We start from the raw sequence: 21,714 nt of genomic DNA, 5'->3' as shown, positions 1-21,714 counted from the left end.
TTTGATGGATTGTGGTGAAAGCAAGGGAGTTCCAGAAAAAACATCTACTTTTGTTTCATTGACTACACTAAAGCCTTCGATCACAACAACATGTGACAAGTCCTCAAGGTGACAGGAGAACTAGATGATCTTATGTGTCTCCTTAGGAACCTGTATGTGGGTCAAGAAGCAACAGTTAGAAATGAACATGGAACAACTGATTGGTTTAAGATTGGATAAGGCCATATATTATCACCTTATTTATTTAACTTATAAGCAGAGTACATCATGTGAAATGCCAGGCTGGACAAATCAAAAGACAGAATTAAGATTGCCAGGAGAAATATCAAGTCTCAGATATGCTGATGATACCACTCTGAGGCAGAAAGTGAAGAAGAATTAAGAAACTTCTTGAGGATGAAAGAAGAGAATACAAAAGCTGGCTTGAAGTTTAACATAAAAAACCTAAAATCTTGACAACTGGTCCCATCACTTCCTGGCAAACAGAGGGAGAAAAAAACAGAAGCAGTGACCGATTTTATGTTCTGGACTCAAAAGATCAGTGCTGACAGAGACTGCAGTCACGAAATTAAAAGACCCTTGCTCCTTAGAAGGAAAGCTACGGCAAATCTGGACAGCATACTAAAGATCAGGGGTATCACCTTTCAGAAAAAAAAGTCCAGACATTCAGAGCTATGATTTTTTCCAGTAGCAATGTATAGCCGAGAGTTGGACTATATAAGGAAAGGTGAGTGCCATGGAATCAACGCTTTCAAATTGTGGTGCTGGAGAAGCCTTTTGAGAGTCCCTTGGATGTCAAGGAAATCAAACCAATCAATACTTAGAGAAATTAATTTAGACTATTCATTGGAAGGTCAAATAGTGAAGCTGAAGCTTAAATACTTGGGCCACGTAATAAGAAGACAGGACTCACTAGAAAAGACCCTGATGTTGGGAAAGATTGAATGCAAAAGGAAAAGGGAATGGTGGAGGATGAGATGGATAGATGATGTCATGGAAGCAACAAATATGAATTTGGGCAGACTTTGAGAGAGAGTGGGGGATAGAAGGGCTGGTGTGGGGTCAGGAAGTCAGACACGACTGAACAATAGCTTTGCCTACAGGGCTGCCTTCACTCTCCTTCCTGGAGTTGCTCCTGAAGACAGTATGGAACCACAAGTGCCCGCTCTGAAACAGAACTGAATGTCTCTCTTCTTCAACCCTTCCCCTCACCCAGGCACCCAGAATCGAGTTATTCTCATTTTCTTCACCAATTAGAAGAGTCATGCAAAAAATACTACAAGGCTTTCAAAATTAACGTCATTGAGAAATCCAGGGATATTATGGTATTTTTCACCTTCCACACCAAGGTCTAACTTCAAGTTTACATCCTCGGTATTCCAATGCAGCTAGCAGTTCATCATTCTTCTGTGTCCTCAGTCTACCTGAAATGCCAGGGACGGTGGCTCGACTCCCCTGCATCGAGGTGGGCATTGACATTCTACCCAGGCTCCAATCTGAACTCAGAGCTGACCTCGTTTGTGCATGCCGGGTTAAATGATTGCTGCGCGGCATTCACGGTCACTTGAGGACAATTTAACCCGCGAGTCTCGCTTTTGGTGACTTTGATTTGAACTTTGTTTTCATTTTTTTTAAATGGCTGTATTTATGCAGGAGCTGCCCTGGAGACCATCCAACATTTTTGGCCATTGCTCTGCGCCCCCAAGGAACTTCCCTCACAATTTAGAAAATTTTGCATCACCCTCCTTTGAGTTGTACGCTCGCCTTGGTCGTCTTTCAGAGACTACAACTTCCAGCAAGCCTAAAAGAAAACACAAGTTTTGCGCATGTGTAGAGGAGGACTAGGACTTGGGGGAGAGGGGGAAAACGAAGCGCCTGCGGCTTTAAGGAGTCTGTTTCTATTGGTCCGAAGTGACCCAATCAGAGTCTTGAGAAGTAACCAATGAGAAGAGCGATAGCACGGAGCCCGGCTTGTTTGAAAGGGCTGGCCGAGGGCGGAAGTGGCGGTTGGCGCCAGTGGCCGGGTGGGGATAGGGGGAGGAAGTTAGACCTTGAGCGCGAGCGGTAGGGGTGGTGGGGGGCGGGGAGGGGAAGTGGGGGAGGTATATGTTCGAATCTGAACAGGACCAGGGCAGCGGAGGCCACCGCGGCGTGGGACCGACCAAGGGTAAGAAGACCCCGAGCCGCCCCGCGGGCCCCAGACCGGCTCCCGAGTCTCTGTGGCTCGAGATACAGTCTGGAGAGCTGACAGGTCCGGCCGTTCCCCTCCCCCACCCTGACACTTCGGGGGGACGGAGAGGTGGAGGGAGGAGCAGGTCCTCTGGGCACATCTGGATGAGGGAGCATTTCTCTCCGCCCTCCCCGCCATGGTTCTGGAATCGGAACATCTGGGTTCAAATCTTGCTGTGTGTCCTGGAGGTTGTCACTGTATCCTCTCTGGGCCTCAGTTTCTTCATCTGTAAGGGGATGACTAGTTGGCCTCTGAGGACGCTCCCAGCCCTTAGTCTATGATCAACCACGATCTGCATGAGAGTGGTTGAAACTACATCTTCCTACTGTAATCTACAAGGTATAAGTGAAACTGACACTGCCCAGAGGAAGCATTGGAATAAGGTCACATCTGGTTGGGGAGGGATGTGATTCCCAAATCAGCTAGCATTTTATTTATTAAACACCTAATGTATGCCAGGCTTTGAGGGGACAAGAAACAATCCCTACCTCAGGGAGTTTGCATTTTGTTGGGAGAGAGAACAAGAACTTTTAAAAGTATATACAAAATAAAATCCTGCCTCCCTCTGGAAGCCTCTCCTGATCTGCTTAATGCTACTGTCTTCACTGTGTTGATTATTTCCAATTTATCACACTTATAAGTATGTTTCTGCATAGTTGTTTGCTTGTCGTCTCCTCCTTTAGACAGTGAGCTACTTCGGGGCCTGGGACTGTCTTTTGCCTTTCTTTGTATCCGCAGCTCTTAACACAGTGCCTGATGCGTAGTAGGCTCTTAGTAAATTTTTATTGATTTAGTAATGGGGAGAGCCCTAAATTGGGGGAGGAAGAATCAATCAACAAGCATTTATTAAGCACCCACTATGTGTCAGCCACACAGATGCTGGGAATACAAATTTGAAAAATGAAACTACTCCCAAGGAGCTTATGTGCTAATAGAGGAGACCGTATGTGTGGATATAAATATATACAGGATAAATATAAATATATATATGAAGTAATTAAAGAAAAGGTAGGAGGGAGAATATTAGCAGTTGGGGGGAATCAAGAAAGGCTTCATATAGAAGGTGGGGCTTAAGCTGAACTTTGAAGGAATTCTAAGAGGAGGCGAGGAGGGAATACTCCTTGGGAGAGCAGCCAGTACAAAGATATAGAGAAGGGAGACAATGTAATACATAAAGGACAGTGACAAGGGCATTTGGCTAGTCTGTCAGGTGCATGAAGTGGAGTGATATTTAATGAAGCTTTGAAAGTAGTTTGGGACCAGGTTGTAAAGGACTTTAAATGCCAAAGGAGTTTGTACTTGATCCTAGAAGCAATTAGGAGCCACTGGAGTTTGTTGAGTAGGGAAGTGACATAGACTTGTGCTCATTTAGGAATATCAGTTTGGCCACTGTGTAGCGGATGGATTAGGAAGGGGAGGGTTTGTAAAGATGGGCGGAGGGGTACACAAAGGCAACAGTTTGGGGGCTATTGCAGTAGCCAGGTAAAACGTGATGAGGGTAACTGGGGATGGTTCCAAGAGCTGATGTGGAGGTGGATTCTACAAGACTTGGCGATTGATTGGATATTTGGAATGAGGAGTTAAGGATAACTTTGAGGTTTCCTACCTGGATGACTAGAAGTTTGACTAGACTGGATGAGGAAAGGGATCGATGAGATAATGTACATAAAGAAACCTTTTAAAGAGCTCCTATAAAGTAGGTCCTGGGGAAAGTCTGTACATCTTTTTCTTCCTAACTTTGAAGGTTCTGGGGGCAAAGTGCTTCATCCTTCTTTGTGACTGATCTCCCTTCCCTTGTCCCCTTTGTCTTCCCTTTCCTTTCATAGTATCTTTATAAACAGGAAAAGAGTGCTTTCGTGACCTCAAGTTGAGCAAGAATGGTTGTCAGTTTCCCATAGAACAGTGAAGGTTCATGGAATCATAGAATTTGTAAGGGGATGGCACCTCAGAGACCATCTAGTCCAAACCCTTCATTTTTCAGAAGAGGGGAAGTGATTTGTCCAAGATCATAGAGGTAGTAAGTGGCAGAGCCAGGATTCAAATCTAGGTTGTCTGACTCCAAATCCAGTGCTTTTCCCACTGCCAAGACTGTCAAGAAAAGGAATACATTTTGGATCAATTGGAGGCTTGGAAGAGATCATGATCCTGAAAATGACCTGTGTCTCTGGCTTTCCTTTCCTGTCTCTGCAGCTTGCTGGCCTCCAGGTTTTAATGAGCTGCTCCGGGGTAGAAATGAGACATGACTGTAGCATCTTCCCGGCGCTTTGGGCTCAGATATTCTTTCCAGTTTCAGATGAAAGCAGTCTTGGCAAACATGCTCTCATTAATCTTTACAGTCCCCCTGGGGAAAGAGGGAATAGGAGCTGTCCTCCCTGCCTCGGGGAGAGGAAAACTGATGTCCCTTAGTGAGGTGGCTTGTCAGGACACCCCCACCCCCCAGTTAGATATAGATTAAGGATGAAGACCTAGGCTTGTCTACAGCAACACAAATTGTCATATCCACAGCTCTGTCCCAGGGAGAGGAAAAATATCTCATTAGGCAAGCAGACTATTTCCTAGCCCCTTGGGAAGCAGTAAAGAGGTGGACAGGGATCATAAAGGTTACTGACGCTCAGTTACTATGTCCATTTTAATTCCTTGAGCGTGTAATTTGGTAGCAGTGTGGCACCTTTTTAGCTGTGATATGACATGTGGATAGCTGAAATAGGCACAGCCCATCCTATCCCAAGTGGACATAGCCTCAGTGGTTCTTAACCCATTTGAGCCAGACGTGTCTTTTCTAGTATATCATGTGACAGGAAAGGAATGGAATTATAGGAATGAAAGAACATTGTTAATTAGGATATGTGTTGGGAATGTGGTATGTCAAGGGTGTAATGTTTAGCATACTATAGCCTATCTGCTAGGTAGGGAACTGAACTATACAAAAGGGTTGCTGTTATTGGGTGTTGCCACCTTCATTTGGGGGAGGAGATGTTTAAAATCATGATCTACCTGCTCTCATAACCACATAAAATAAGCAATGAAGAAAAACATGACTTTGGTCAGGATGTGTCTGGAATGCTGTGTTCAGTTCTGGGTAGTGAATATTAGGAAAGAGGCTGGAGCATGTGCAGAGGAGGGCAACCAGGTGATAAGAGGACTGGAAAACATGTGAAGATTGGTTGAAGGAACTGAGCATGTTTAGCTTGGAAAAGAGAAGACTTAGAAGCTCTGTTCAAATATATGAAGTAGATGAGGAGTTGGATTTATTCTGTTTGACCCAGAGGGTAAAACCAGGAGCAGCGGGTAGAAGCTGCAGAGATGCACACTTACTTCAAAGTAAAGAACGATTGAGCTGTCCATATTGAATGCTGGGCTGTTATCTCGGGAGGTAGTGAGGGCCCCCTAATTAGGAGTATAGAAGCAGATACTGGTCCACCTTTGTTAGGACTGTTGTAGAAGGGATTCTTGGTAGTCTCAGAAGCCCCTTCCAACTTAATGATCTTCTATTCTCTACACTTTAACAGATGAACTCTAGGGGTTAGAATGAAAATGTAGGCAGAAGCCTGGGTCCGAGTCTCACTTTGTGACCTGAGCAAACTTGGTTGACCAAGTTCTTCTCTCTGTAACTCAGACTTCCTATCTCTTTTTGTTTTTCAGTTGTGTCCAATTCTGACCCCATTTGGGGTTTTCTTGGCAAAGATACTGGGGTGGTTTGCCATTTCCTTCTCTAGATCACTTTACAGATGAGGACTGAGGCAAACAGGGTTAAGTGACTTGCCCAGGATCACACAGCTAGTGAGTGTCTCTGAGTTTGGATTTCAGCCCAGGAAGACTTGTCTTCCTGACTCCAGGGCCCAGCACTCTATCCACAGTGTCAGTGCCCCTCCTATCTATCTACACAATAAGAAAAATCATCATAACACCTTAGAGCCAAATAGATTTTTTTGAATCTGACCTCCTCATTTTAAAGATGAGACAATTGAGGCCCAGAGAAGTTAAGTAACTTGCTCAAAATCACACAACTTTTTAGCAGCAGAGTTGAGACTAGAACTCTCACCACTCCCAAGTTGCATATACTTTCCACTATACAGTACTGCTTTATTGCCTTATAATGATTTCACTCAGGCATAGACCCCTGGAACATCTCCCTATTCTCTCCTCCACCCACTACCCCTACTCATACCCCAGTCAATGCTATATTCTTTGAGTTAAGCCCCTTGATGCTTTCCTGTTGTCATCTATGCTCTCCAGGGGAGAGAATATGGAGAAACAGAAGTATAAGTTCTCAAGGGACTTATAGTCACACTCAATTGTGTGATCCCTCAGAAATGGGAGGGACCGTTTTCCGTTTTGTTTCTGTATCTCTAGGTCTAGCACAGTGCTTTGCATGTAGCGCCATTTAAATGCTTTTTGAAGTGAATGGAATATTTGAGACTGTTTTCTTTAGTGCTGTCTGTAGAGATGTTTACTAGATGGTATGGGGGTGGCAATGGAAGAAAAATAGAAAGCCTATTTCTTGTACCCCAAATTGCTTACAGTCTAGCTGTGCCTTACTCAGGGAACTGGAGGCAGGTGGGTGGTGGGGTGGCAGAGGCAGGAATTCTTCCAGGAATCTGTTCCTGAGCCACACAAACTGCTAATGACGACGGTGAGGCAGATAAAGAAGATAATGAAGACAAAGCATAGTGCAAAGAAGTCAGGGTTGTAGTCTCAGCCCAGCAGCCGCTGACTGTGTGACCCAGACGGCACATATACAAAATTATTTAAGAATAGCTCAAGCCAACATACCAACAAGTGTAAAATCATATAGTACAAAGTGGGTATTGAGTGCACCACAGCCTCAGGGTAAATGATTGATCCACGTGGGGTTGAATTAGTCAAAGAATTTTTCCTTGAGGAGGCGAGTTTGAAGCCAGATTCTGAAGAGAGAAGGGTTCATCATGATGAGGGAAAGGGCAATCCAGCTAGAGGCATGGGGGGGAAATAAACAAGCTATGTGTGGAGAATTACAAACACATCGACCAGGCCAGGGCCAAAAGGCCAGATTGAGGTATCGAAGAGTCAGAACTGAGTAAGTCAACAAACACTTGGGAGAATCATGGGGGGTCCCTGAGTGGTAAGCTGTTTGGAAGGGGGAGGGAGCAGAGCGTTTTCCTGGTTCATACCTGGAGATGTAATTTGATCGCAGAATTTTAGATTTGGAGCTGGAAGGGACCTAATCTTCATCTTTATCCTGTTCCTTTCTAGGGACTGTCATGGTAATGGCAGAGGAGGACAGCACAGTGAAGGTAGTGGTCCGAGTGAGGCCCCCTACTCCAAAGGAATTGGAGAGCCATCGAAGGCCTGTGGTTCAGGTGGTGGATGGGAAAGTGCTGGTGTTTGACCCTGAGGAGCCAGATGGTGGTTTCCTGGGCCTGAAGTGGGGAGGAAGCGTCCAGGATGGTCCCAAGAAAAAGGGCAAAGATTTGAAGTTTGTCTTTGACCGAGTTTTTGCCGAGACAGCCACCCAACAGGAGGTGTTCCAGCACACCACCCACAGTATCCTGGATGGGGTTCTTCAGGGTTATAACTGCTCAGGTGAGGAGTCAACCAGGCAATATTGTGTATAGAGCCTGATAGTAGGTCTGGGGGTGGGGAGAGATATAGTGAAAGTGTACACAGTTTTTACTATATTAATTATATTTGTTTATCCATTTCTTGAGAGAAAAAGGGATTGTTTCTGTCTATTACAGGAGTAGTCTTTAGAGTGGGGGCTGTGGCATGGCCCCAAGGGAAGAGTGTATGATTAACCAATAGGAAAGAAAATGGTTCGCATCCCACTCTCCCTATGATAGCCAATGTTGGGCTTGTCTCCAACACTATCCTATCCTCTTCACCTACGATCACTGAACACTCCCCTGCTCCATCCCTCCCTGCTGCTGACCTCCGATGGCTGTAACCAGGCATCCAAGGTCGCAACTTGACTGCAACCCTGGCACCCATACCAGCTGTGCAAGCAAAATTCTCTGTGGACCATGCCTCTTCTCCCCTTACTGATATCCCCACACTCTTCCCCCAAATCTCCTCGTGGTGATCCAGGTAATCCATGAAGAGCAGCTGTTTCTCATCAGGCAGTACTTTGCAAGCCAGGGCAGTGGTCAGTATGGAGGCCCTGCCTCCATCCATTTTAATTTTTCGTGGGAAAGAGTGAGTCAGACAGGATAAGCTGGCAAAGCACTTAGCACAATGCCTGGCACATAGTAGGTGCCTAATGTTTATTGATTGATAAGCATCATAGATCTCATTACATTATATTTCTTCCAAATCTACTCTTCTGAGCTTTCTTGTTACTGTAGAGGTACCCTCATTCTTCCAGGTTCCCAGGTTGATTGGATCATAGATGTGGAGTTGGAAGAGATGTTAGAGGGCCATCTCGTCCAAGCCTGTCATTTTATAGATTAAGAAACAGAGTCCCATAGACTTGCCCAAAGTCACGAAGCTAGGAAATGGCAGACCCAGGTTTCAAACCTTGGACCTCTGACTTCATATCCAGCACACTTTCCACTGAACTTTATTGATATGAAGCCTTGGTGTCATTCTCAACTCCTCTCACCCACTCCATATGTCCAGTCAGTTACCAAATCTTGTAATTTATACCTCCACAATACCTCTTGTGTCTGTCCCCTTTTCTCTGCTCCCAAAGCCACCACCCTTGTTCAGGCCCTCATCACCTCTCACAGGGACTATTGAAGTAGCCTCCTATTTCAGGTTTCCTTGTCTCAAGTCCTACCCCTCCAGTCCATCTTCTACACAGCTGCTAAAGTGATTTTTCTCACTGTATCACTCTGCTACTCAAACTCGAACGGCTCCCTGTTAACTCTAGGACTAAATATTGTTTTATCTTTATCTTGTTCTTTCTACGTTTCTATTTGTGTAAGTTTTATATTGCACATAATTATCTGTACAGAATTACTAGGTATAAATAAGTCCATCCACACATATTGGAAGTGCCTGCTCAAATTTGGAGACCACTGCCACAGACCATGTTCAGTTTCATCCGTTTGACAGGGAGTCTGAAAGCAGAAGCTTTGCATTTTTTGTTTCTCTTCCTAGTTCCCAACACAGAGCTTTCCCTGCATAGGGACTTTGTTTATGGTTCTGTTCCATCGTAGTGGAAGGAAGACTTCTGAGCAAGGAGACTGGCTTATGGAAAGGCTCAGAACATTGTACCTTTTCCTGTACAGAGAACGGGGGAGGACTGGCCCTTACTCTGCTGGCCTCTCTCATTGTTCCCTGCAGTGTTCGCCTATGGAGCCACAGGAGCAGGGAAGACACACACCATGCTGGGAGGAGAGGCCGACCCTGGCATCATGTACCTGACCATGATGGAGCTTTATCGGCGTCTAGAAGCCCGCCGGCAGGAGAAACGCTATGAGGTTCTCATCAGCTACCAGGAGGTACGGTAGCCCCTCCCTATTACCCCCAAACTTAAGAAGAAAACTAGAGTCCTAACTAGACTTCTTTCTACCCTTCCTAAATCAGGCCTTCCCCATCCCTGTTGGCCAAGCCATCCTGCCTCACAACTGACTCGGTAGATGGCTTGAATGGGTAGGCAGTGGGAGTAGTGGACAGTGGTTGGGGCTGAGGGGCTCAAAGGCAGGTGGAGGGAGCCGTGTGGGAAAGACTCACTGATAAGTACAAGCATGCTTTAACACTTAAAGTCTCATCTGGCATTGTAGACATTTATCCAGTTCCACTTCTCCTAATCACTTCCACTGCCCTTTCTATTTTCTTGGGAAATGAGGCAGTCTGAGTACCAAGATAAATGCTGATGCCTCTGAACAAGGAGGTAGACATTTCCCCTCTCTTCTAATCACAAGGAGGCCACATGTAGGAGGCAGAAAACCTGAATTCAGGTTCCATATCTGTCACTGACTTTCTAGAGGACCAGAGCCAAGTTCCTCTTCCTTCTTTGGACCCCAACCTCCGTTTTCCTCACTGTCTACTGGTAACATAAGTTCATCTATTGCCCTCCATTCTCCCCTATCCTATTTCTATAAGATGCAAAACTATGAAAGGGTTAACTTCTCTTAATATCTATAAAGCACCCTATCCAGAGCTGGTTAAAGTGATCTTTTTTAGCTCATTCTTAATCCTCACTCTTTCTAACAACTCAGGCAGAAACACCCCCCACGCCGTCCTACCTACTTGGTTGCATTCATACATACGTACTATGACCCCTGATTCCCCATCCACTTGGTCTTTTTTTCTTTTCAGGTGTACAATGAGCAGATCTATGATCTCCTAGATCCCAAGGGCGCTCTAGCTATCCGAGAGGATCCGGACAAGGGTGTTGTGGTTCAGGGACTCTCCTTCCATCAGGTTTGATATTAGGGCGCAGATGGGAAAAATCAGTCCCATCTCTCTTGGGAAATCCTAACTCTTGCCTTCCCCTTTCAATTTTTTCCTGCTAAGGACTAGTTAGAAGACTATCTGGGGATACCACAGGTTTCAAAAAGGGGAATGGGCCCAAGGAACATCCCCATGCTGGTCAGGAGGAGTCCTGGGGCTAGTGAGCTAGTCAGGTATTCAGGTAGAGACCAGGGACCTGGTTGTGCCAATATTGCAAACCCTTTCTGAGTACTATTTCCTTAGCCAACTTCAGCTGAACAGCTTCTGGAGATGTTGACTAGAGGGAACCAGAATCGTAAGCAGCACCCCACCGATGCCAATGCCACTTCCTCTCGCTCACATGCAGTCTTTCAGGTGAGAGGCTTGGGGTTTTGGGCAGGGATCTGGCTTCCTTTGCTTCCCTGCCACCCTGGTCATTCCACCCACCTTTTGTTTTGTTGACTCCTCTAGATCTATGTGAAGCAGCAGGACTGTGTGCCAGGACTGACCCAGACCCTACAGGTTGCCAAGATGAGCCTAATTGATCTGGCAGGCTCAGAGAGGGCATCAAACACCCATGCCACTGGAGAGCGGCTTCGGGAGGGTGCCAACATCAACCGTTCACTGCTGGCACTCATCAATGTTCTCAATGCTTTGGCAGATGCAAAGGTAACCCCCAGGTGCCCTGTCTTCATAAGGTGAATGGATGTGAGAACTGAACGTGGGAGTGCTGGGGTGGTTTAGGTGGAGGGTGGGAGAGCTGGCATCTGACCCTGACAAGCATACTTGCCTTCCCTGGCTGCTCTTTTGCTGAGTTTGGGGCTTAGACGGGCAAGGGGAGAAGCTGCAGGTCTCCTATAGTCTAGGCCTGAGCACTGATCTTTCTCAGATGCTGCTTCTTGCTCAGAACCAGAGAGTTCATTTGGCTTGGCCACCCTGTGTCACGTATGTACACACATGTCTCCTCCTGCTTCCTCAAAGGGCCGGAAGTCCCATGTGCCATACCGAGACAGCAAGCTGACCCGTTTGCTAAAGGACTCGATAGGAGGGAACTGCCGAACGGTGATGATAGCTGCTGTCAGTCCCTCAGCCCTGGCCTACGAGGACACCTACAACACCCTCAAGTATGCTGACCGGGCAAAGGAGATCAAGCTCTCGGTGGGTACCTGCCCAGCAGACGGGGGCAGGCAGAGGTCATTGTCGATAGAGGGGTATGGAGCGCAGAGATACTGTGCAGTGAGGGCCCCAGATTAAGAGTGTTAGTTTGAGACAGGCGAGGGAAGGATGAGTAGAGCTTCAAGACTCATTAAGAACATAGAGTCTTCTGCCTTATGGAAATCCCAGTGTGTCGGGAAGTAGAGAGGGTTTGTACCCAAGACGTGGTGACAGAAACCCAAGAGCAAATAACCAAACTGTGAGGTAGCTGGGGGTGGGGGGAGGGGGAGGAGGGGGTGACTGCTCTCGTGTATGTAACCCAAGCTTCCCTCTGCCCAGCTCAAGAGCAACGTAATTAGCTTGAACTGTCACATCAGCCAATATGCCACCATCTGCCAGCAGCTTCAGGCCGAGGTAAAGGTCTGGGGGCTTCAGGGCGCCTGGGTCTGGTGGGAGGGAGGGGAATCCTTACAGAGCCGAAGGGGTGCTTGTGTTCTAGGTGGCCGCCCTGCGGGAAAAGCTCCAGGTCTATGAAGCAGGAGCAAGGACCACCCCCCAGGAGCTCTTGGGGCTGCCCAAGCCATCTCTCTGCACTAGCCCTCTGCAGCCAAGGTAAGCATCCTCCCTCTCCAGTCCTTGTCTGAGGTGGGAAGAGGGAAAGCTGAGACATTTTTCAAGTCCTTCTCACCCTTTTCCCTAGTATCTGTGCAACTAGGATTCTATTCATGGCTAAGGGTGCAGCCCGGTCCTCAGGTTTTTGGCACATACTGAACTTCAGATCGTAGGATTTCAGTGTCCCTTGAATAAGAAAATAGTCATCTTCCTTCTACAGAACCATGGCTAGTGCCCGTTGGTTAAGCAAGGCCCATCAGTGGTCATTGGATGCTACCCTGGTGCCAGGGAGCTTAGCTTTATCTCCTTCTCCATTCTCCATCTTCCTTGCTTCTCATTTTAGCCTTTGTTTCCCTCTCAGCCTCAGCCTTCCTGACTCACTCTCACTGAGTCATCAGCCTCATCAGTCCTGCTCTCCTGAGCTCTACTCAAACCCTGGAACTCCCCAAGAGGAGAAAATGGAGACCCAAGTGGAGAATAAAGAGGTGATGAAGCCCCTTCTCAGTTCTCAAGCACAGGAACCCAAGAAAGAGAGGGATGAAAGCACAATGAAAAAGGTATTTCTGAAGCTCAGCTGAGAGAATTGAGTGGCGGGTCAATTGGCAAGAGCTTCTGTGACATTGGGAGAGATTCCTCCATCCTCTTTTTCCCAGGTGCTGAGAGGATCCCTCAGGTCTAAAGTCCCCTTAACGAGATTACTTTAGAGCAAGCTTGGGTTATTTAAGGACATCTGGGCCTCTTGACAGAGGGTATAGGAACAAGGCAAGGTTTGACGTGCCATTCTTTCTATCCCAGGACAAGTCAATGTCAGCATCCTCACAAAAGCTCCCCTGGGGGCCTATTGGTGTATGGTCCTGGGCTGACTTATATTAAGAGATTACATAGAACTCAAGGTACAGATTGGAGCCAGAACTTTTGGGACATGGCCAATGTAGGAATTTGTTCTGCTTGACTAAGCAAATTTCTTGTAAGAGTTTTAGGGTTTGTCATTGTTTTGTTTTTAATGGTGGAAGGGAGAGAAAATAGATTTTTTTTTAATTGAAAAAATTTAATTAAAAAAAAGGAAAGAAAAGAGGCTTCAGAGATGTAAGACTGCCCTTCAGAGTCTTACAGTCTAAGGAGACACTAGTACAGTCCTATACAAAGGGCCAACATACAACAAAGCCAGGCTGCTATATTTACGTTGTCTATAGCTCAAGAGTAAATATCTAATGGGTAGAGAGTAGAATGAGTAACTGAGGGAGTTTGCAAAATAATCTTGCTCAGTATCTAGATTGGGCTCTGATCAGTCTAGGGAGGCTAGGGGTGGAGTTTCAGGAGTCGCTTGATTAATGGGTAAGAGACAGCTTGAAGGGGAAAGGTATCATAGGCTCCCTGTGTGTTTGTAACTCCTTGTCTTACATCAGGTGCCGCAGCCTCCTGTCCCATCCCTAGAGCCTGTGCCAGGATCGGGTAGCATTGCACCCCCAGAGGTGGAGAAAGGCAAGGCCAAGAGGTAGGTCTCTCTTTAAATCTACCCTAGGATTTAAAATGGAAGGGATGGTACAGGCAAAGGGAAGACTTGGCAGGATCCCATTCACGTAACTCTGGATTATCCACGTTGTTAGTTATCTGAGGCAGGTCGTACTCTATTTCATGTTGATATTGTCACCTACTCTGTTTACATCTCACCATCTTTATTTGTGTTCACTCTTCCACGGATCCTGCAGCCAGCAGGAGATGTCTCCTGTGCTAAAAGGAGAGGGCTTCCGTAATCTAAACACTGCATTTTCTCTCTGTCTCCTGGGAAGGTATGAACCAGAAAGATAGCAGGTTTAGATCAAGGACAGTTCTGCTTAGGCTAGTACTCGGTTTGGTTTTGGTTTTGGTTTTTATTGGGGAGAGGTGGCCGTTGGGGTTAAGCCCAGGGTCGCACAGCTAGTAAGTGTCTGAGACGGGATTTGAACTCAGGTCCTCCTCACTCCGGGCACTTGGCTTTGAGGGCTGGGAAGTGTTGGCATCCGTTTTCAACGTGGAGCAGAGATGGACAACTTTTTAGTTCCTCCTGATTGAGGTGTTCACCCTGTGGCTTCATGACTGGGCTTGGATTGGCTTTGGATTCCTCAGATATCTAGAGTTTTTTGTTTAAGCGTAAATACAAAACAGTCCCAAATCAAAGCAGGTTTGAATTATGTGTGCCACGATTCCCTTTTGTGAGGATCATGGCTATGTGGCTGGCCTCCTGTGCGTCAATCCTGTGCCACTTGGCTTCCCTGCTGCCAACCCCTCCCAACATGCTTCATGCTCGGCCGTGTATTTAAAGCTTCTGGACAGAAGGGCCTGTTTAATTTTATTTCTTATTGGGGAGTGTCTGTTCCCAAGTCAGCAAAAAGCACTGCAGTCTGAATAATCAGTGGCTCATTATCTGTCTCCTGCTGTCAGCTCTGCAGGGTCTCAGGAGAGGGAGGGACGAATTGGCAGGATGCCTCCCTCAGCCTTCTTTCTCTGAGCCCCCCAGCCCTCCACACTACACAGAGAATTCCAAGTACTTGCCAATAGGATACTTTACCTGATTGGTGTACTCTAGTAGAGACAGCCTTGGGTTCTAATTCTGTCTCTGCAACTAAGCTGCCGAGAGAACTGTAGACAAGTCACATCCTGTCTTTAGGTCCTTCCGAGTATGTTTCAGTTTCTTCATCTGTAGTGGGGAGAGAATAATCCCCGTCATAGCTACCTCCCAGAGCTAATAAGAGGACAAAATGAAATGAGAGGCACAAAAGCCCATAGAAAGTAAAAATTGTAGATAAGGGGAAGGGATTGTTCTAGTTTTTCAGTCAACTAATCACCAAGCAGTTAGTTCTCCATTCTAATGGAGAAGATGATGTATATAAATCAGAAGAGAGAGAGGGAACCTGAATAAGTTTAACTTTTTAGTCATTTTGTTTTTAAGAATATAAAATTATGACATTTCAGAGATGGAGAAGACCTCAAAAGGCCATCTAATTTAATCCCCCTAACTTACAGATGTAGAAATTAAGATTCAGAGACAAAACAAGACTTTCTCAGGGTCACACAGTCAGTTAGTGTCAAGGCTGAGATTGTTATCCTTTCCCCATGCCCTTCCCACTGTACCACATTCCAAACTAATTTATTCCAAATACTCTGCTCTGCCCCCCCAAAACTCAGTCCCGAGTGGCCACCCTAAGGATGAGCCTCTCCAAACTCAGCTAGCCTGGTCCTTAGATACTAGACATATATAGTCCGTCCCAAGCACATACTCGTATGTGTTCGTGTTTCAAAGCAGTTTTACCTTCAAAGTGATATGTTGCTCAGGCTGTCCCTGAACTATTTGATGTCAAAGGTGGTGTCTCAGAAGAGTATAGTGTAATATGTGGAAATCATCTCTAGAAAAAATATTTGCCATGGATAAAACCCCATCCAGCTAACTGAGAAGTCATGCATAGTACCATTATGGCTGTGCATCACTTTAAGGAAGTTTGGCAGCTAACAGTATAACTTTAAAAAATTAATAATCCACCCATTCTCATGATTTCCCTTAAACAACCAAACCCTTTAATGTATTTAAAGTAGGATTTACTGCAAACCCGCTTGTACAGGGCCATACCTGTTACCTGTTTCATAAAGCGAGGCACACCTGTATCTTTGTCATGTAAAATCCTTGCTACGTGCAGTGCCTCATAATGAGCAGTAGGAGTTACTTCGTCCTCACTGAGTTCATAGGCTTGGCCAAAGGAAAAGGTGAGGCATGGTAAGGAAGGAGCTGAGGTCTATAGCAAAGCAAATTAGTGGTCAGTCTAGGAGACCAAGACGTGTCGTTTTCTTGGCCTCACTTGGAAATTCTTGGCTGGCAAGTAGAAAGCAGTTGAATGGGACAGGTCTGAGGTTTCCTTTCTCATCAATAACCCAGGCTAGGGTTAGGGGGAATGATATAACCCTTCCTTTCACCACCAGGCTAGCCCTGATGGTGCTGCATGTGGCCCAGAGGCAATATGCTCTTCTCAGAGAAGCTAATCTCCTGACACCAGACATGGTCTTGGAGTTTGAGGCAGTGCAACGGCTGGTTCAAGATGAGAAGACGTCACGGGGGGAGGTAGCTGATGCTCCCAGCCCCGCTAGAGGGATACCTTTGTCCCAGGAGCTATCTCCAGAATCAAGTGAGTATCATCTCAGAAGCCCAGGCCTCTGCCTCACCTTGTCTGTAAAGAAGGACTGGGTGCCTTCGCGTGTGGCCGGAGCAGCAAGTGAAGCACTAGGGAGGAAAGCTGAGCCCTGAGTTGGGGGAAATTAAAAATGTGGTCATGGGTTTAGCTGTAGTCAAATAAAAGCATTTAAAAACATCCCCTGCCTGGGCCTAGAAGGATCTCAGGGCTGGGGAGGGGAGATATTTAGACATGCATCGCTCTTTGGTCCTTGTTGTGTTCCTCCCCTTGTCCTCCAGACTCTTCCTTGCCCTGCTTGAGCTCAAGTTCTGCTCCAACTCTGAACTTCTCTCTTCCCTATGTCTAGCACCTCCAACATATTCTGGCCCAACAACACGAACCATGGCAAGACGTCTGAGTGGGCTTTTGCCCATGCTGGGACTCCCACCTTTTTCAGCTCTCTCACCCCAAAGCTCTCAGGCTCCAAGGAGGAAGAGGAGGAGGGGATCAGAGGAGTCAAGCTCACCTGAACTGAACAGCCACTCTTCCTCTAAACTGGAGGCCAAACGGCAAAGGAAGTCATTGCCCCATGCAGGGAAAGATTCTCTGCCCCAGGCAGGGCCTTCCCCAGGACTCAGCACCCCTAAGATGGAGGTTGCCTCCACTAGCCCCTTTCCCCACCTTTGTTCAGCTACTGTTGTCAAAAGCCGGGTGCCCCTGGGCCCATCCACTCTGCAGAACTGCTCTACTCCTCTCAGTCTACCTACCCGAGACCTCAATGCCACCTTTGACCTGTCTGAGGGGCCGCCCTTGAAGTCCACTGCCTCTGAATTTCTCAGCTGGGAGAATGCCCCTGCTGCCTTGAACAGGATGGATAAACCCTTCATCCCCAGGTAGGCCTCTTTTCTTCCTGTCCCTTCTGTCCACCTGTGCCAAAAGCACAAGGGTTAGGGATGTTCAGTGGGTAGAAAAGGAAAGGTTTGAGCTGAAGGTACCAGGCCCAGAAGAGCTTCATCCTATGGCACTGAAAAACCTGGCAGATGTGTTTGTTGAGTGATTTTTGAGAGCTTATGGAGGACAGAGGAAGAAGGTTTTACAAGACTATAGAGAACAAATGTAATTTTTGAAAACAAGTCTACAAACTGTGTCCAGGCCAGCCAACTTGATTTCAATTCTTAGCAAAATTCTAGAAGGCTTAATTAAAGGAATGGTTAGTCAATGTCTAGAGGAGGAATCAGTGATCATAAGGAGGCTCCATCAAGAACAGGTCATGCCAGACTACTCTCATTTCCATTTTGAACAAGCATTCTACGTTGGTAGATCGAGGAATTCTGTCAGTATGGTTTAGGGTTACGAAATAGTACAGTTGGGAGTGTTTAGAACTGATTAAATGGCTGTAACCACAGAGTAGTCATTAATGCTTTGATGTTAACTGGGAGGGAGGTATCTACTAGAGTGCTCCAAGGATCTCCACTTGGCCTGGTGCCATTTAACATAGTTGTCCATGGCCTGGATGAAGATAGAGGTGGCGTGCTTATTAAATTTGCAGATGACACCAACCTCGGAGGGATAGCTAACACTGGATTAGAGTCAGGATCCAAAAAGATCTTCACAGGGTAGAACATTGGGCCAAAGCCACTAAGGTGAAATTTAATATAAGACTTAAGTATAAAATATTAAATGCTTGGTTTCAAAAAATCAGCTTCACAGTATAGGGCCAGATTGGAATTCACTGGGAAAAGATCTGAGGGTATTGCAAGCTCAGTAGGAGTCAACATTGTGCTAAGACACGCAGAAAAACTGCTGTGATTCTGGACTGCGTTCAGAGAAGCGGAAGACTAGCATCAGGACTAACAAGGTGACAGCAGAGCTGTCCTCAGCCCTGAGAAAGCTGCAGCCAGAGTGTTCTGTTCAGTTCTGGGTGTCCTATCGTAGGAAAGGCCTGAAGAAGCTGGAGAGCATCTGGAGGAGAGAGGGGGCCAGATGGGTGGTAGCCTTATGTGATCCTGTTACCTGGAGCATTTGATGGAGCCATTTAGCCTGGAAAATAGAACATTTAGAACAGGTGTGATCATTCTGCTTAAGCATGTAGAGGGGCTGTTGTGTGAAAGGCGTTCCACTTGTTCTGCTGTCCCTAGTCTGAAAGTACAAACTTAGGAGCAGTAAGTGGGAATTGCAGGGAGGCAGATTTCTGTTTGATGTAAAGAAAACCTTCCTCTAATAATCGGAACTATCCAAAAAATGAACTGGGTTTCCTTGGGAAGATCCCATTTGAGGTCCTTCTGCAAAGGAGAGGCCACCAGCTTGGCAGGTGTGTGATAAAGTCTTGTTCAGCAACACACAGGACTAGATGGCATCTAGGGTTATGTCCGACTCTGAGATCCTGTGATTCTACAACCGGAAGTAAGGAGCAGGCTCATCTTGGAAACTTGCTGCCAGGTTTCCCTTTCATCATAGTTTGTTCTGTTCCCCAGGCTCGGGACACCAGGGTGTGCTAGAGGGATCAGTCTCCCTAGCAGCTTCTTTTCTTTCAAGCAGCAAGACCATTGCTGCCAGAGTCTCAAAGCCCTTGGCCAAGAACAAGTTTCTAATTATTCCCTTGGGTGACTTATGGAGCCCCGACTTAGGACGGGGAAGGGGAGGGTGGGGACAGGCAGTGTGGAGCTGAAACAGAAATCTGGAAGGAGAACTCGGGAAACCAACCTGGCCCTTTTAGCAGACTTCTTTGAAACCTTTGGAACCCGGCCAGCACCTTCCACCAGGCCTTTCCTGTTTTTACTCTTGCCAGCAATAGTTCACATTTCTGTGTCACCCTGAGGTGCTCTCCTTACTACTCTGTGAGATCAATGGGACAACCCTAATCACCCATCTTTTACTGATAAGGGAACTGACATTTGGTGAGGGTAAGCATCTTCTCTGGGGTCATGCAGCTAGGAAGTACTGTTGTCAGGACTTGAATTCAGACCTTCAGGTGCTCTTCCCGATATACCATACTCTTTCTCTCATGACCCCTGCCACAACTGCCATTTTCCTTTTCCAATTCCATCCCCCCATATACAGGCAGGGTGAGGGGAATTTCACACTCTCCAGCAAAAGTTATTCAGCTGATTTTTTTCAGTGGGAATGCAAGGGACATTCCCCTCTCCCCCAACACCCAGACAATGGGGCGTCTGCTCAGCCAGTGAGCAGCACCCAGATCAGATTGGTTTTTGAGGCATCCCAAGATTGTTCAGTCTAGTAGGAAGTGACGGGATAATTTGGGGCCCTCAAACAGTGACAACATTTATCCTGCCTCAGCACCCCAACCCCCAGCTCTAGCACTAACTGCATCAGAAGCTAACCTTGGAGATGGGCAAGCGCAAAGGTTTTCTGAGCTGCAGTTCCCAGGACGTGTCAGAAGCTGACATCTGGATGTTCTCCCAGAATGGGTCTGCCACTCAGCTGTCAGCAAAGAGTGAAGGCAGAGAAGGGAATCAGAGCATCTTAGTTGAAAGGGACCTTAGAGGTCATCTAGTCCCCTCTCCCACCCAGGGAGCACTAGGGCAGGGGCATGGACAAGAAGGAAGAAACTGCTCAGCCCTTTATTCTCCTTTCTGATCTGAGGATCTTGGCCTTCCTTTTTCCTTCAGGGGGCCCATGCCAGTATTCACCACGAAGGGTTCCAAGCCAGCAGCTTCCCTTCATGGTGGCTCTGCCCTCAAGAGGAGACACGCTTTGAGGTAAGGAGGAGTTAGAACTGGGGTCCCAGGAACAATGTGCCCTGCCGGCTCTGATATCTGAACTAAATTCTTACTGAACTCTACCCCTGGAGCACCTTGTTTGGCAGACAGCCAAGCTCCTGTATGCATATGGGATTCTCAGGGCCAGTTATGTGTGTCCATTCCTTGTTCAGGCTTTTCCCCACTATTTGATGTTCAAACAAGGTCGGGTTGCTGAGCATCAATATTCTTCTGGCTGATTAGTCACTCTCTTTATGGCTAGGACATTCCATCTGAATCATAACTGACTGAATCCAATGACTGGACAGCATCACTCCTTCACTGATTCTGTGAAGTTTCTAGTAGTAGCTAGTTATCCTCCCCCTCCCCCCCCCCCACCTTCCCAGGACTCAGTGTTAAGCTGGGCTAATGTCTTGTGGGGATTTTCAGTCCTCATTTTAGTGGAGAAAGAGTGACATCTCTGACCTTTGCGTTTCCTTTTTTCATCAGGTCCTCAGCCTCCTGTACACTGGCTGCCCCCCAGGGCCGGAGTCGAATCGCCAGACTTCACACCAGCAGCATGAAAAAGCCAGGGGGTTTCCTTGCTATCCCAGGTAACTGGTGGGAGAGAGGGTAGGGAGGTTTAACTAAGGTCAGTAAGTACCAGATGAAGGGTGGAAAAAGTCAGTGAAAGCCCTGTCCTTCATCTCGAAGTTCCATAAATGAAAATCTCCAAGTACTTAAAAGGACCGTAAGAAGAGAGCTGATAAATAAAAATGGAGGTGGAAGACCTGGAACAGAGGCCCTCTGTAATTGTCTTCTTTCCTCCCCAGAGCCCTCCTCCAGCCCCCGATGGATGGGCAGCCAGAGGAACAGGAAGGACACGGTGCCGGGCTTTGGAGCAGCCCCACACACTGGTGTCCGGCCCAGCACCGGCAAAGCCATCATCAAGGGGTCCTGAGAGTGGCATTCGTCTTCTGTGCTTATCACCTTGGCTCCATCTGCCCCGTGTTTGTCTTGGTGTTCTCTACTTCTTTATCAACTGACAATTCAACTCCTCATCTAGCACACCTTCCTAATTAACTCCATCTGATTACTTGACCCTGCCTTCTCTTCCTCTCCCATGCTCTTGCTGTAATCAGCTTGTACTTACATTCACATACATGTATCAAAGTGTTCTTTCCTATGTATGTATGTTCTCCCTCCTTAAATAGACCGTAAACTTTTTTGTCCAACAGAGTTTTATCTTGTTAAATATTTCTCCATATAAAAATATTTTTAACATTGATTTCTAAAAATTTTGAGTTCCAAATTCTTTCCCTCCCTCCAGCTCCTCTCCCGTCCTTGAGAAGGCAAGCAATTTGATATCAATCATACCTGTGAAGTCATACACAACATTGCCATATTAGCTATGTTGGAAACACAGACAAGAAAAGGTATGCTTCAGTCTGCCTTCAGTTCCTCAGTTCTCTCTGGAAGTGAACAGCATTTTTCATCATGGGTCTTTTGTAATTATCTTCATCAG

The 21,714-nt window shown here is 46.7% G+C and overlaps 1 protein-coding gene across 1 annotated transcript; it reads left to right on the top strand.

Moving 5' to 3' along the window:
* The first annotated feature begins 2,081 nt into the window (after positions 1–2,081).
* On the top strand, positions 2,082–21,479 carry KIF18B (kinesin family member 18B). The gene is made up of 16 exons (XM_036756931.1): positions 2,082–2,167; positions 7,463–7,792; positions 9,494–9,651; positions 10,472–10,576; positions 10,850–10,960; positions 11,057–11,254; positions 11,567–11,743; positions 12,080–12,154; positions 12,240–12,352; positions 12,714–12,909; positions 13,759–13,847; positions 16,304–16,506; positions 16,859–17,384; positions 20,121–20,210; positions 20,700–20,803; positions 21,023–21,479. The coding sequence occupies exons 1-16, from the start codon at positions 2,107–2,109 to the stop codon at positions 21,148–21,150; spliced, it is 2,664 nt and encodes an 887-aa protein (XP_036612826.1). The 5' UTR covers positions 2,082–2,106; the 3' UTR covers positions 21,151–21,479.
* Positions 21,480–21,714: the final 235 nt, after the last annotated feature.

This window comes from Trichosurus vulpecula, chromosome 4 (genome assembly GCF_011100635.1).
Source record: "Trichosurus vulpecula isolate mTriVul1 chromosome 4, mTriVul1.pri, whole genome shotgun sequence".
Lineage (NCBI taxonomy): Eukaryota > Metazoa > Chordata > Mammalia > Diprotodontia > Phalangeridae > Trichosurus > Trichosurus vulpecula.
Note: the sequence above shows the minus strand (reverse complement) of the source record. Positions and strands in the feature narration are given on the sequence as shown.